This window comes from Lepidothrix coronata, unplaced genomic scaffold, assembly GCF_001604755.1.
Source record: "Lepidothrix coronata isolate B3197 unplaced genomic scaffold, Lepidothrix_coronata-1.0 Scaffold108, whole genome shotgun sequence".
Taxonomy (NCBI): domain Eukaryota; kingdom Metazoa; phylum Chordata; class Aves; order Passeriformes; family Pipridae; genus Lepidothrix; species Lepidothrix coronata.
Genome location: NW_016690288.1, coordinates 1,345,962 through 1,362,178, shown reverse-complemented (window position 1 = coordinate 1,362,178; position 16,217 = coordinate 1,345,962). Strand labels below are relative to the sequence as shown.

The 16,217-nt window shown below is 48.4% G+C and overlaps 1 protein-coding gene across 1 annotated transcript in view; it reads left to right on the top strand.

Annotated features, from left to right (window-relative positions):
• The window catches only part of AUTS2 (autism susceptibility candidate 2), a 777,042-nt gene that overhangs the window by 737,291 nt on the left and 23,534 nt on the right, over nucleotides 1-16,217 (top strand). Inside the window, exons 7-10 of the mRNA XM_017824040.1 lie at nucleotides 11,681-12,212; nucleotides 13,613-13,977; nucleotides 15,112-15,332; nucleotides 15,750-15,794. Coding sequence (XP_017679529.1) covers nucleotides 11,681-12,212; nucleotides 13,613-13,977; nucleotides 15,112-15,332; nucleotides 15,750-15,794 — 1,163 coding nt within the window. The remainder of the gene's footprint in view (nucleotides 1-11,680; nucleotides 12,213-13,612; nucleotides 13,978-15,111; nucleotides 15,333-15,749; nucleotides 15,795-16,217) is intronic.

Here is a 16,217-nt window from a genome sequence, read left to right as displayed (position 1 = left end):
CCCAGGAAGCTCCAGCTGGACAGGAGGAAGAACTTCTTCCCTGGGCAGTGCCCCAGCTCTGAACAGGCTGCCCAGGGAGGGGCTGGAGTCTCCTCCCTGGGGAGATTCCAGAGCCCTCTGGATACAATCCTGTGCCCTGTGCTCTGGGCTGGCCCTGCCTGAGCAGGGAGGTGGCACCAGTGACCCACTGGGGTCCCTTCCAGCCTGACCCACCCTGGGATTCTATGATGTAACTGGCACCATGTGCAGTCCTGCCCTGGGGAGGGTGGTCACCACAACCTCCAGCTCTAGGACACTGGGGTGATACAAGGAGAACCTGGGCTGTGTGAGGCTGTAACACCGAGCAGGGGAGTTCAGTGCCACCCTTGATTACCTGACGTGCTGATCCCGAGCAGGTACAGCCCGAGTGCCACATCACCAGCCCTGCAGCAGCTGGTGCCTGTGAGCCCAGGTGTGTGCGTGGTGTTCATCCACAGATCAAATCATCAGCTGCTGCTTAATCAGGAACTGACTCCCTTCACGTCCAGTTAAATGTGTGCACAACTGGGGGGAGGTTGAGAGCTCCAGCACTGAGCCTGTTGGTGCTTTAGGGACCTGAAGCTCAGAGATAGGGGCAGTTTTCCAAGCATTTCTTCCAGCAGCAGGGCTGTTTGAAGCAAGCTTTGGTGGTTCAGGCTTTTATTAAAAGGGAAATGAAAAGGGAATAGGTTACTTTGAATTCCATTTGCTTTCCCAGACCGGCTTATAAAACATGCCCGGGAAGGGCAGGGTGGGAAGGTTACCTGAAGCACTAGTTTCCCCCTGTCCACAGCACCACTGTTCAACAGGATTTTTTAATTTTTGATGTATAAATTATAAAGTTAGTATGAAATATTCTGGTGAGTTTGTGATGCGGGAGTAGGGAGACGGTTTCTCATTTCCCGGCCTAACACATTCCAGGGAAGGTTTGGGGTGGATGTTAGGAAGATATTTCATCACTGAAAGAGTGGACAAGCACTGGCACAGGCTGCCCAGGGCAGTGGTGGAGTCATTGTCCCTGAAAGGGTTCCAGAAATTAGTAGAGGAGCACTTTGTGATGTGGTTTAGTGCTCATGAGGGTATTTGGATGAACATTGGACTTGATGATGTTGGAGAGCTTTTCCAACCTTAATGATTTTGTGATTCTATGAAAGGAAGAAAAGGAAATTGTAAGTTGAGTTGTAGAGCTCCCTGAGGCAAGATAATATTACAGTGAAGAGCTTAGGGGGAATTCAGAGGATTATTAGACATTTATAGAAATAATAATAAAGTTATCACACTTGTACCGGGTAGGATGTGAGTTTGCTAGAGGAAGGAACCCTCAAGGGTCATTGTATTAACCAGCCTCTTGCCAGGAGGACTTGGAGAGTTCTTCCTTGTAACTGAGTGTGGGGCTCCCATTGTGCCACCACATCTGCACCTGGGATGAGTCAGGAGCAAATCCCACATGAAATGGGCCATTGATGTTCTGCATCACTTGTGACCTTCTGCCCACCCCTGGATTTGCTGTCTGTGCTGGTTTCTGCCCTGGTGTGTGATGGGTTCTGCTGCACTGACACTCACAGGGGTGCCTTCCACAGAGAGAAGATGAAGGTGAAGCCGTGTTTGTTTGTTTAGAGGAAACACTCCTGATTAATGGTACCAACGCTGTTCTTAGTGCTGGGAAACAGCTGCTGACAGCGTGGGGCTGGCTGGGGTGAGCACCCCAGTTCCCTCCCGCTGCTGGGAAGTGGCTGTGGGGTGTGCTGGGGAAGCAGGACTGAGCTCTGCTGTGCCACACAGACCGTGTGTCCCGACCGACAGCTGAGCAAACTCATGAACCAACAATTGGGGATGATGATGTTGGCTCTGAGGATTAGCACAGCAGGTAGCTGTGTTGGCACAGGGCAGGGCTGGGGCTGAGGGATAAGTACACATTCTTTTATTATTGCAGCTAATGGGAATCTGCCAGGCTTTGAAGCCCAGAAAGGCTCACTGGCCACCTGTGAGCTAATCACATAGATTTGCCTCATTCTGTATTTCAGCTCACTTGGAGCCCGTAATCTAATTTCCAAACAGAGATGAGAAGAGTGAACAATTCATTTTCTACTTTACATGACTGTGCTGGTAAACTTTTAATCCTTTTAGAATTACAGTTCCTTGTGACACAGAGGCAACACCACAAAATCCTGCATGTGAGGCTGAAGTCTTTGAATGTACCAGTGCTGGATAATAATTAGCCTCAGCAGCAAGGCACAACATGAATCAAAATAAAAGTGAGGAGCACAAATGGTATTATGAATCATACACAGGCTAATGATTCCAGTTTGTGTAGAAAATCCCTGTGTTTGGGGCGGTAAAAGCACCCTGCAGCAGGCAGGGCTGTCCTGATGTTGGTGTCCTTTCTGCTTGTAGGACACTGTTGTGTCAGCCCTGTGACCTGCCAGCTCATTAACCACACCACAGTGACAGTGGAGGTTTGTGTGGGGCAGAGCTGACGTTAATCTGGCCTTCATTGCTCACCATTTATTTTGGCACCGAGGATGTTTATTTAGATTTTTGAGTGTGGTGCTGAGCTGACACTGAGCTGGGGGTGTTTGTGTTCATTCCTGCTGGGGTGGTTTAGGATGTGTTCACGTGGCAGCTTCTCAGACAGCTGCTCTGTCATAACAGGAACACTGCTGACCTGCTGCTCTGCTGTTTTCATTACAGCCAGGTCAGTCAGTGAACACTAAGGTGAGCACTGCTGATGATGATGTGCAAAGGCACTTTCACAGCAACTCAGTGTCTTTTTAGTGATCTGTATGGACAGTGCAGAGATTATCCACACCTCTGGGAAGAAACATTTGAGTCAGAGCTTCCTTGAAGACAACATCTGCCTCAGCAGTGAACAGGTAGTTCACAAGTGCCTTCACCCTGACTTTGCACCTTCACTCGGATTTTGCTTTCAGGTTGGTAATAAAAAACCAGAGTGTCCCAAATTGCATTTTCTACAAACTGCCATGGCCAGTGCTCACTGACATTGCTGTCAGTCTTCCAGCAAAATGATGAAACAGTGGTAAAAGTGGTGCCCTGAGATGATGGGCACTGCCTGACCTGTGTTCACGGTATAAGTGATCATCCAGGGGGCTTAAGGAAAATACTTTCTTGGTCACATGGAGGTGCCTGGTTGGCACAACCTGTGTTATTCCTCCAGGTCTGCTGGAGGGCAAGCACAGTGCTCAATGAGTCAATAGTCCTGTCAGAAATCCTATTTCACAGAGTCCTGCTGTATGTATTTATAAGGAATAAACCCCCTCAGGTCACAGATAAACGTAGTGAGAGTAGTTCAGCTGATTGGAGTAAAACATGTCACATTGTGTGAAGCAACTGGGATATAAGGGACCCTTTGCTGTACCAAAATTTACTCTACCAGGAACCACCAGCTGACCTGACACGTGTGAAAGCAGAGCTGGTTGGCAGCACAGCCTTTCCAGTTGCCATGAACATGGCAAACAGCATCTCTGTGTGGCCTGCCAGGTTCCACAGCTCCCCACCTCCTGTCTGAACATGGGTGTGACTTGGGCAATTAGTCAGAGTTCAGCTGTTTCTGTAGGTTTGGTTATTGGGAGGGCTGTGGTTTGACTGATGTCTGCTTATGATGTGGAGAGCAGGTTTGGAGGGACATGGTCAAGAGCACAAGTTACCAAGACCAAGGAAACCTGTTGTAGCAATGATGGAGGGGAGAGAGGGCACCAGGAGATCTTTGGACCAGAAGAGGCCCCAATACCTACAGTGAATTACCCAGGAGACAGCAATGGTCCCATAGGGATGGCTGTCATTCAAAGCTAGAAAGTTCTCCATTTCTGACTTGCCAGACAGTGGAATATCCCACTCCTGTGTATAAAATGCTGTAGAATGATGCAAGAACAAAGCATGCCAGAGTCCTTGTTGTTGCCATGTCTTTTTCTCAATTTTGTATTCTTTTCTATTTTAATTTCTATAAAATCATTTAAGTCCTATACTGCTGTCCCTTGCAGGAAGAATTTGGTGTGCAGAATCATGTTTACATGCAAAGAAAAGCTTTTAGTGACTATGTTGTCAAAGGAACGAAACAGAAATGATAGGTAGATCTTCAGTTACACATTTTAACCAATTCAGTAAATTAGCTTCTTTTTTCCCCCTTTTAAAACAAACCAGATTCATTAGATGTGTTTTAGCCCAGAAATTCAATTTACAGAGAGATGGGCATTACTGGACACTTATAATTGACACATTTAATGAGACACTTTGTTGGCCAGAAGCAGTGAAATCTGCATTTACTGATATGACCCAGACCAGAAGAATTCTTCCTCAGCAGTGCTGTGTTAGAGGAGATGGCTGGATAAGCCCTGGCACAGCTGCCCAGGGCAGTGGTGGAATCACCACCCCTGGAGGGATTCAGCAGACATGTGGATGTGGCACCTGGGGACGTGGGTCAGTGGTGGCCTTGGCGATGCTGGGGGAACGGTTGGTCTCGAGGATCTCAGAGGGCTTTACCAGCCCTAATGGTGCTGTGATTCTGTGATTCCATAGTACCCATATTTTTCTCTGCAGCACTGGAAACAGGAGCAAAATAGTGCCGAGCATGAGAATAGTGTAAAGTGACCCTGCTGGGGGAGCTGGGATGTGTAAACTCAGCGAAGTTTCCCTGTAAACACCAATGAGCTGAAATGGTTGTAGTTAAAAGTAAGAATTGTCTTGGTCAGGCTGAGCTTCATGTTAGTGTTAGCAAGAGTTTTTAAGGTCTCTGCTTATATTGGCATCATGCCTTTAAAATCAGAATAGAAATTCTTGGCTCTAAAGAACAAATTCCCAAAGGAAGCAGGGGTATGTGGCTGGTGAGTTGGGGGTATGACACCTCTCACGGGGAATAGATGTGTTATTTTGCTGTATAAACATATCACACAGATCTTTTTTGTCCTTGGTATATTAAACTGAGCTGTCAGGCTAAATTCAATCAGTGATACTTTTCAAGCTGCTTTTGAAAGCTGGTTTTGTTCAGGCTCATTCAAGTAATCCTGTCACATTCGAGCGGGCTGAGCAGATGTCATGGGCATTTGAGGCAATATTGTGGCTGCGTGGCCAAAGCAAATACATTGGATAAGCCCACTATATTTGCCTTCCCTCGCCCTGTGATGGGGTTAACCTTGTGCTGAGGTGATGTCCCTGTTGATAATTGGAGAAAATTATCAAGCCTTCCTGTGCTTTCTTTTTTAATTGATTATTGTCTTGTACAGCCATGTTATTTGCTCTGGGCAGGTTTGAAATGCTCTCACCACTGGGTGGGTCACAGGGTGTTTCTGGAATAGCCCAAAGAGGATTGCAGAAGGCAGATAAGGACTTTGGATGAAGGTCTGGAGTGACAGAACAAGAAGGAACAGCTTCCCACTGCCAGAGGGCAGGGTTAGATGGGATATTGTGAGGGTGAGGAGGCCCTGGCACAGGTTGCCCAGAGAAGCTGTGACTGCCCCATCCCTGGAAGTGTCCAAGGCCAGGTTGGACGGGGCTTGGAGCAACCTGGGCTAGTGGAAGGTGTCCCTGCCCATGGCAGGGGGTGGGACTAGATGGGCTTTAAGGTCCCTTCCACCCCAAACCATTCTGGGATTCTGCGACTCTTGAGATTTAGATACATAACAAGCTCATGGTTGTCACCACAATTCTAGAGAATCTTGGCAGGAAATCTCAGGCTTTTGGGTGTAAGCCAGTCTTTGAGCAGAGATCAGCATGAGAGCCCATGGGCTGGGCAGGTGGCTTTTCATACCCTGGCTCCAAGGGCTGTACACCTGACTTGGAAAAGCCTCGTGCTGGTGCAGTGGGTGGTGGGAAACACAGACCACCAGCCTGGCTTAACAAGGTGTTGCCTTCATTTGTGTGAATCTGGGTGTGCTTTAGAAATACTGTGAAGACAAGACCTCGAATTCTTTAATTAAAACCGCAGACTTGAAACAGGAAGGTAAAACTCTTTGAGCTCAAACCCATTATCAACCAATACCCCCCAGTGACTTGGTCAGCAGCAGTTGCCATGTGGGAAGTTTTCCTGATGTTTGAGAGAAGTCCCCTTCAGTCAGCACCTGAGCTGGCCATGGAATCCTTCAGGGTTGTGTAGTTAATGATGTAATTTATTGATTAGGAACTGAAAGGGTTAGGAAGTCAGGAGATCTTCCCTATTGGAAACAGACCTTTGGCTGTGCATATCGTGTCCCTGCACTGAAGCAGGATTGAGTTCTCCCAGTGTTTCTCTCTCCCAGGGTCTGTCATGCTGAACCTGCAGCTCCTTCCTATTGACCAAAATGCCAGGATTTCTGAGAGAGGGGAGTATTTGGATGTTCTCTGCTTTGCTTTCCTCTGGAAAGCTTTATATCATTCCTTTTTACTAAGTAAAAAGTGCTTTTTTAAAAATAAGGGTTGTTAGTATTACACTCCCAGTGTACAGGGCTATAGGACTTACATTTATGGAGTATGTTCTGTTTAAGAGCTGGATGAAATAAATTATTTCATGTGCAGTATTGGAGGACTCTGCACTCTCAAATCAAGGCCAGAAGCAGCTCAATGACTGAAGAATTGTCAACATCTTGTGCAATCCCACTAAGTGCTTCTTTTCACTGATCTGCAACTTCATTGTTGACAATTAAATCCGTTTGAACACAGAAGATAAACATTTAACAGGAGGTAGCAAAATCTTTTGTCCTGAATGATTTCCTTTGTTTTATAATTAAGTGCAAAGTGTGTCACCATCCTTGCTGTTCACTTGTACTAAATACCTGCTTACCGGGGAGTAATTGCTATCAGCAGATGACAGAGCTGCAGTAACCGTGCTTTCCAAGGCATCTTCTTCATTTGCATAATCGAATGCTTTGTTAGTGTCCTTGGAAATTAGGATGAAAGATGACTGTGCGCTAAAAATGAGAAATTGTTTTTAGCAAATTATGTGTATCCAGTGGAGCAGCTGAATCCCTCTGGGGCCTGTGTGGTCCCTCTTGGCTGGTGCACCCAACAGCTCCTGCCACCTGCCCCTGTTCATCCCAGTGTTGCACTGACCAATGTCTAATCAATATGAAAGATCTCCAACCTGATTAATTGTTTCAAGCCTTGTAAAGTGCTTGCTGAGGTGAACCTCCCAGGGCTGGTGGTCTGTGGGGTAGATCTTTCCTGCACTCCATGACTCCAGAGATCTTCTAGGGGCTTGTATTTGCTGTGACAGTTTGCACCAACTCCACACTTATCCGTGGTAAAGCTGGAGAAAAAGAGTCTTTCTATTTTTGAAAGATCTGTGTTTTTAATCTTGCATTAAGAAGTTTGCAGAAAACTTGAGTTAGGCAGAGGCAGTGTTCTCAAGAGAAGAGTTCAGCTTAGCAAAGTAGAAAAAGAAAATTAATACTATTTTTAAATTAAATAATGCCATAAAATCTTTCTTTGGTAGGCTGAATGCTCAGTCCCAGAGATAATGCTGCAAAACACTGAAAATTCGTGTAATTTTCTTACTTGTGCAATAAGGTCTTTGAGCTTAATTCAAAACTTTCCTCTCAGGAAAGTGAAAAATTTAGTGCTGGTTTTGAGAAGCTCTCTGAAGATGCCTGAAGGCTCCCAGGCCAGACGTGGAGAGGCTGAATCCTGATGCAGGCAGAGGGAGGAGTGACAGGATATGATACAGCCTAGTTTCTGGATGGCACTCCAGACCTGGACATGGAAAAGTTGGATGATTTTATGTTCAGAAGGAAAGCTTGGCCACTGTAAGCTGACAGCATCATGCAGGACGTTGCCTGAGGAGGTTTCATTGCCCAGGTCCTGGCAGGGCAGGGATGCCCAGGTCACACGTCCTTGGCTGCCACTGGGGCTGCCCAGGGGCCTCAGCTCTCGTCATGGAATGCCCTGTGCTGGCTCTTGGCACCTCCCATGCAACCAGACACGGTGAACCCATTGCAAGCAACACTTGACCAGGCAAACTGAGAGTGTTCTGTATTGGTGAATCTCTGGGATTTTTCTAATTTGGCAAATTCTGATGGGGCCTTTCTGTCAGCAGAAGCACAGCTGGGCATCGTCTGTGGCTGTGATGCTCTCAACTGGCCACTCCTGGCCTTCCTCTGGCTCTTTGGGACCACCCAGCTGGTCCAAAGGAGCCAAAATGTGGAGTTTGGGGCAAATTTTACTGATTTGCACACTAGGAAGAGAGGCAGTGATGGAAAGCTGCATATAATGTGTGCTTATTATACAAATCCATGGCTCTGGAGGGAAGTGTAATGGAGCCAATGCACTAAGAATCACACACACTGCAGGGTTTCATGGAGGCTACTGGGAGTCCTTCCTCTTGAGACATCCCCAGTTTGTCTGTGCTAAGTGAAAAACAGAGGAATTTGAAATTTAAGACACATCAAATGGCACAGGAAAGGAAGATAATGGCAGCTGCATCTCCTGTGTGGGTGGGACAAGCTAAGCCAATGTTCCTCAGTCCTCAGCATCAAATTATGGCTTTATTCCTTTTTCAGTAAAAGACTGACTGCTGCTGCATGCAGGTTCAACCCAGTGGGGAAGGGGAGGCCATGGAAGTTACATCACAGTTCCTGCTCTCCTGAATAACGATGCAGTGATTCCACTTCATCCAAAACAGAGCGTGGAGGCTGCCAGCAAAGAAAGTTCACTTGTGAACTTTCCTGTGATGATAAACAAACTCAGAAGGCTGGCTTGTCTGTGTCACAGTGACATAAAGGGTTTTTTTCCCCATAGCTCTCACACTGAGCCTCTCAGTCAGGATGTACTGGTAGAAAAAGCCTAATCTTGTTTGTGTGACCCTGAAGTGCTGTTGATGAAGACTCAAACCCTCCTTATGAAACACAGAATCACAGAATATCCTGAGCTGGAGGGACCCACAAGGATCATCCAGTGCAACTCCTGGCCCTGCACAGACACCCCAACAATCCCACCCTGTTCCAGAGAGCATTCCAAACACTCCTGGAGCTCTGGCAGGTTTGGGGCTGTGCCCACTGCCCTGGGGAGCCTGGTCAGTGCCATGGGCAGCCCTGGGGAGTTTGAGGATGCCACTCATTTAGACAAAATGTGCTCCATCAGTGAGTGCTGGGAGAACTGGGAGCCCAAGTACTTGTAACTGGTAATGTTCATCACTGAGGGCAGATTTCAGCTCCCCAAAGAGATACTGTGGCATGAGAAAGTTGTGATTTATACATCATAATTATCACCCATGCAGGGACATGTGCCCTAGGTTACTGGGGTTCAAGAGACTCCTGGACAGCTGACCCTGTCTTGGGGGACTGTGTGGGGGCAGGGGGGTTAGACAGGGAGAGGGAGAAACCAAGGGCAGATTTGGTGTGAGACATTTGGAACAACGTTATCTCACTTCAAAGAGCATCTCCCAAGTGCAGACTCCCAGGAATGGCACTTGGGTGCTGTGTAATGAAGATGTGAGCAGCAGCAAAAGATCCCCAGGAGACAGTGGCATTCCCAACCCTTTTCTCCTGGGGAGGAGGAGCATGAGGAGCAGATCCTCAGCACAGAGCTGTGCTGAATAAATGTTCCACACATGAGAGGGGATAAAAATACCAAGTGGAAGGATTCAATGAATGCACTGAGTGCAAGGTGTTCCCTGTAGATTTGGAAGTATCACCTGTGCAGGATTTCCAGACCACCTACTTCATTCATCTAGTGGGGGATTTCTAATGACAAGGCTAAGCCCTCAAAGCCCTAATTATTATGCAATTGTGTTAAAAAAAAAAACCAACAAAAAAACCCAAAACCAAACCTTTTAACTCTTACACCTGTAAGGACTGAGAACATAGATCCACCTATTCCTGAACAAACGTGCTCACTTCTTTCCTCCTTGGGGACCTGCCTTTACACATGTGCAGATCACTCTCTGTCTAATTTCTAAAATTGTTTGATCAAACAGGATTGATCCAAACAATTAATGCAAGGGAAGTCCCTTTATTTAGAACCTGCACTTTAATTGCAGTGAGATGGACCCTGAGCATACGGCACAGTAATTATTTTTATCCCTCTGGAGTCCCACTCTTGCCTCCATAGTCTTCTGATCCAAATTTGTGGAGGAGCCTCTGTGCCTGTTACAGGTTACATATTCCAGAAGTGATTAAAGTAGGTCCTCATCAAATACGTCTGCTTATTTTTTTCCCCTTTCCTTCTTCCTTCTTATCCTCTTTACCTCCCTTTTGACTCTCTTTACCCTCTTTTCCCCATCTCCTGTCTACAAACTATGAAAAACCTCTGCTGCTACCTTTGCACAGGGCCTGTAAAGCACCAGTAACGGTGCCTGACATGGTTTGTTTTGATGTCTTAACTAAATGAAACCCAGATGATGCTGTGTTTGTGACACACTGCTGCCAGGCTGTCTCCAGTGATGTGATGGTTGGAGAATGTGTGCCTGGGCTGTGGGCTGGGCAAGTTCACTCCCCTCCCTCTTTATTTCACTCCTTTACTTTGGGGTTTGGACAATGGAGCTGTCAACAATTTTCTCTGGATGTGTATTATTTTATTATGCATTTAGTCATTTTACCCCTTAAAACTGGCAGAAGAAGGAGTAAAGTTTTCCTGTCTTAAGGTTATTTAGAACACTGGATCCTTTTTTAATCATAAGTTTGTCCCAACTCCCTTCAAACCTTCTGTGCTTTCCATATGCTGCACTTCCATATTTGCTGAAGGTGTAAGTTCAGCTGTTCCAAGTTATTGTGGGATACAGCCCTAAATGGTGCTCCTGATACCCCCTCCTTCAGACATCACTTGGGTCAGCAGCATTCCCTCAATTTATTCCAAGGGGTGCCGTGGACCAGATATGCTTTGGCAGAAGGTTTGGGGAGTGATTCCAATGGGAAATTGCTGTAGAGCCCCAGTGAGCAAAACTCCACTGTATCAAATGTTAAAATTATAATAATATTAATTAATCAATATTATTAAAGAGTTGGAAAATAGAAGTAAGTCATTCCTGACCAGCCAACCAAAAAGAGCCAGGGTTTTAATGTTTAGATCTTGTGTCATGTTGAAGGGTCTGAGCATCTGAGGGAGCTGGGGGGGCTCAGCCTGGAGAAAAGGAGGCTCAGGGGGGACCTTCTGGCTCTGCAACTCCCTGACAGGAGGGGGGAGCCAGGGGGGCTCAGGCTCTGTTCCCAGGGAACAAGGGATAGGAGGAGAGGAAACGGCCTCCAGCTGTGCCAGGGCAGGTTTAGGTTGGATATTGGGAAAAATTCCTTCACTAAAAGGGTGGTCAGGCACTACTGGCACAGGCTGCCCGGGGCAGTGGTGGAGTCATCATCCCTGGAAGTGTTCAAGAAACATGTGGATGTGGCCCTTGAGGACATGGTTAGTGGTGAACATGGTGGTGGTGCTGGGTTGGTGGGTGATGGTCTTGTAGGTCTTTTCCGACCCTAACGTTTCTGTGGTGAGGTCCAGAGCTCGGGTGGCATTGGTTCCCTCAGCGGGTCAGTGATGATGAGTGACAACGATAGAGAACAGCAGCACTAAACAGGGTGTCTCTTCTCTGCCAGGGGGTTTGTTCTGAGGAGGGTTATCAGACAGGCAGAGGGGTTTGATTTGGTTTGGCGTTGGCATGGGTGGTTCTTGATGAAAACAAAATGGAACTGCCCAGAGTGCGACTGGTTTTGCTAGCTTGGTTTTAACCCTTTCTGTCTCTGTGTTGTTGCAGATAAGGAGTTAGGAGTCGGTCCGCCCGCTGACAATGACGACCCTGGTGCTCGGGGCCCGGCTGTCCCCAAAATATCAGGATTAGAAAGGAGCCAAGAGAAGAGCCAGGACAGCAGCAAAGACCCCGTCCTTGAGCCCGTGGTGCCTAAAGACCCTTGCCCTCAGGTGGCGCAGCCGCTGGCCCAGCCTCACCCCGAGCCGCCCGAGGCCCGCTGCCCCAGCCCCGCGCTCGCCCCGCGCCCGGAGCTGCCCGTCCCGCCGCCCCTGCCCGCGCCGCTACCCCCGGCCCCCGAGGAGCCCTCCCGGGCCCCTGCTCCCCAGCACCCCCCTGGACAGCACCCCGCAGGACAGCACCCCTCGGCACAGCACCCCTCGGCACAGCACCCCCCCGGGCAGCACCCGCCGCGGCCGCAGTCGCCGCTGCCGCCGGCCCAGGCGGCCCTGCCCGCCGTGCAGCCCCATCCCGCCGCACAGAGCCTCTCCCAGCCCCTCTCCGCCTACAACAGCAGCAGCTTGAGCCTCAACAGCTTAAGGTAGGAGGATGGAGACGTGGGTCTGGGTCTCTGCTGCCGTGCTGGGGTGGGGCGCTGGGCTGAGCCTGGGTGGAGTGGAATTAACTAAAGGAGATGAGTGGCAGCACATCCTATCCCATCACTGGGAAGTAGAGGGAACTTAGTGCATTTAACCTCAGCTCCTACCCTGAGATGAGCCAGGATCACTCTGTGTCTGACCTGGCAATCCCAAAAACCCTGGGTATTTTTAAATTAGCTTTTACTTTTCCTGCCTATCATACTTGGGCTTTTGGAGGGGATTTTACACAGTATACATGAGGGGAAGAAAATTGCAGTTCCTGCAGGCTGGGCTACTCTCTGAAGGGTAACTCTTTAACCCTGCCATCCCTGTAAACATCTGATTCTCCAGGCACTGCTGTGCCCCAGAGCAGGGAGTGTGGTGCAGCTGCACACAGCCCAGCACCACCAGTCACACACCAGGGACTGCGCAGCTTCGTGTTTCCTGCACTGCTGACACCTGGCAGTCTGCAGTGTTTTTCTCTCACCTGGCTCTCATCAGCCTCACCTTTTGTTATGCCCCTCTAAAGATGAGCAGTGAGATTAAACAACACATTCACAGAAACCTGTGATGTCTCTCGGAGTCAGGACCCTCAGGTTTCCCCTGCTCTAAGCAAGGTTGTCATTCCCCACATCTGAAGCAGATGGTGACCTTCAAGACCGGGTGAACTAGCACTATGGTTGCTTCATGTTTTGACTATGGAGGTGTTTAAGACTTGGATTTATTTTTAACCAAGCTGGTATTGCTTGTCTTTAAAAGTCACTGCAATCAGAACATGTTGTTACATGAAATAAAGACAAGTAGAATTCAGCCCTACATGACTATATTTTAGATACTCATCAGTAGGAAAAGAAACCTGAGAAATTGCAACCAGCGTAATCACAAATAGTTATTTTGTTGACTCGTCTTATCTCTTTATATTGTGGGGGTAGAGAGAGGCATTATCTATACAATAAGCACATATCTTTTGTTGCCTTCTCACCTTCATTCCACATTTTCTGCAGTCTTTCATCTTACTAATTCATATAAAAAAAAATTAAACTTTTACTAATGCAGTGATCACTGATTTTGAGCTCCATTTGCCTGAAAACATGAATCAGAAGCAGTCATGTAGAAAAGACCTGATAATTAAGTAATGAATGCACAGGGCTGATTACTCCTTTGTGTGTCATCCCTGTGTTGTCGGGAGACAGAGTACCAGCCTCCTACAGAGAGGGAGAATGTGTGTCAAGTGCTGGTGTGGAGAGACCAAAAGAAGTAAAAGATACCAGGGAAGGTCCAGGGAAGGTCCGGCAGGTGGTGGGAGGAAGGAGTATCACAGTGGTGGGGCTGGGAATAGTAACCTGCATCTGTAATCCTTGAGTTCCATCCGTGCTGTGTTTAATGTGAGCTGTGTGTGGGTTGGGAGGGGGTCTGTGTTCAGAGCTTTCCTCCCTTCCATGCAAAGCCTAATTGCTTTTCTTCTCGTTAACAGCAGCAGCAGAAGCAGCACTCCTGCCAAGACTCAGGCCCCTCCTCCCCACATATCCCACCACCCCTCGGCCTCCCCGTTCCCGCTGTCCCTGCCCAGCCACAGCCCCCTGCACACCTTCACGCCCACCCTGCAGCCCCCAGCACACCCCCACCACCCCAATATGTTTGCCCCTCCCACGGCTCTGCCCCCTCCACCTCCACTGACGTCAGGGACACTGCAGGTTCCAGGACACCCCGCTGGTAGCACTTACTCAGGTAAGAGCCAGAGGGGTCGTGGCCCCGGAGGGTCTCGTGCAGTGTAGGACACCAGTTCTCTGGTTTTAGTCCCAGTAACTGGTTTTGGTGCACTGTTGGGTGGGGAGAGGCTGCACTTGCTGCTGGATGATTCTAAGTGATATCAAAGCCCCAAAACACCCAGACATACCCAATGACTTTTCGTCTGCCCTGGGAATGACTATTTTCGGAAGGCTGTGCTTTTTTCATGTCTCTTTTGTTCAACCCATGGTACAACCACTGTGTGCCCCCACAGAATCTGTGACCCCTTTGCTGAAGGTCTTCACTGCAGCTGTGGTCTGAGCCCAGCGTTGCTTCCCTGGCTGGGGAGAGGGTCTGCAGTGGCTGTGAACACAGTGGTGCTGAGCCTGGGTTTGTGCAAGATGGTGGTGGGGGGTGAGATGTAGAGATTCTTACCACTGGAGAAAACTGTGCTCTTTTATACCTTGATTTTGGGGAGATCATGGAATCACGGAATGGTTTGGGTTGGAAGGATGTTAATCTGGATCCACCATCCTGCCATGGGCAGGGACACCTTCCACGGGCAGGGACACCTTCCACTGGCCCACGTTGCTCCAAGGGGACAACCTGCCCTTGGACACTTCCAGGGATGGAGCAGCCACAGCTTCTCTGGGCAACCTGTGCCAGGGCCCCACCAGGTCACTGAGAAGGATGTGGGGGAAGAAAATGGAGGAATATCAACATTTGAGTAACATCAGTTTGTACATCAGGGTACTCACATGAGCAGCAGCCACTCGTTTGTTCCTCCAGCTTACTCGTACCTCCTCACCTATTTAGGGCTGTGTTCATGTCCATACAAATTTAGGGAGAACCCTCAGGTTAATGCTCAGAGGAATGTGAAAGCAGGCTTGATGAGGAAGGGGAAATGGATACTTTCAAATGTCTCAGGCCTTTGGGGAAGACCGAGGGAGCTTTCTCACCCTGTACGGGGTTTTAAGTACAGCACTGATGCCACAGACAGCAAAGTGGCACAAGGTGTGCAAAAGCCCCAGAGCTCATGGGGGATTGTTTTGTTGTTTGTGTTTCAGAACAAGTGGCATGAGGTGTGGAAAAGCCCCAGAGCTCACGGGGGTTGTTTTGTTGTTTGTGTTTCAGAACAAGATCTCCTCCGTCAGGAACTAAACACGCGGTTTTTGGCCTCGCAGAGCGCGGACCGCGGGGCCTCCCTGGGCCCCCCGCCCTACCTGAGGACCGAGTTCCACCAGCACCAGCACCAGCACCAGCACACACACCAACACACACACCAGCACACCTTCACGCCTTTCCCCCACGCCATCCCACCCACTGCCATCATGCCGACGCCAGCACCGCCCATGGTGCGTACCCCAGGCAGAAATGTGAGGATAAGTAGAGCACAACTCTATTCTTTATTACAAAAAGTGTTAAGAATTTGCCAGGGTGTGGGGCAGGAGGCCTGTGCTGCCCAGGTGTGGCTGGGCAGGACAGGCAGGGCTGTCCCTCCCTCGTGACAGGCCCGTGAGCGGTAGGTTCAGGTGAAGGATGGGAGCTGAAGGACGAGGAGTGTGCACTCTGGTGCCTCTTCCCTTTTCCTGTCTCTTGATTTACTTTGAAGAAAGAAAAATCCCAAACAGTTTCATTGGAAACTTAATTTTCTGCATATTTTTTCCTCTCTGTTGGTTGCCAAACAATAGAGAAGTTTGTCTTCTATTTTGCCAACAGAAGTAAAGCAAGGAAATATCAAGTAACTAGTTTGTGCTTTGATCCCTTTGCAGTTTGACAAATACCCTACAAAAGTTGACCCCTTCTACCGTCACAGTGTGAGTTTTATTGCTCTGTTTCAAACTGACTTCACTGCTTTTCTGTGGTGGGTTGGGATCACCACTCAATCAACGGCACAGTGTCCAATCTCTCCCTAATCATCACTCCAGGATTTACCATTATCGTCCTTGGTTGCTTTGGCTTTTGAAGGCTTGTGCTCGTGGTGCTTGTTTCTGATCAAGATGCAGTATCAGCTTTTCCAATCAAAAGATCTCTTGCTCATACACCATTTGGAGAGGTTTGATGTGAAAAGATGAGACAGAAGAGCTGACTGTTCCATGGAGCAGGAGGGAGCAGTGATTCCATCACGGTGTTTCGGTTGTGCCACAAACCCTTAGGCTGATATTTTTCCTAAGAAACTTGAAATGAACTGACAAACTATCATGCAAACCCTCCAGGGATAGGTAATCTAATAGTTTTCC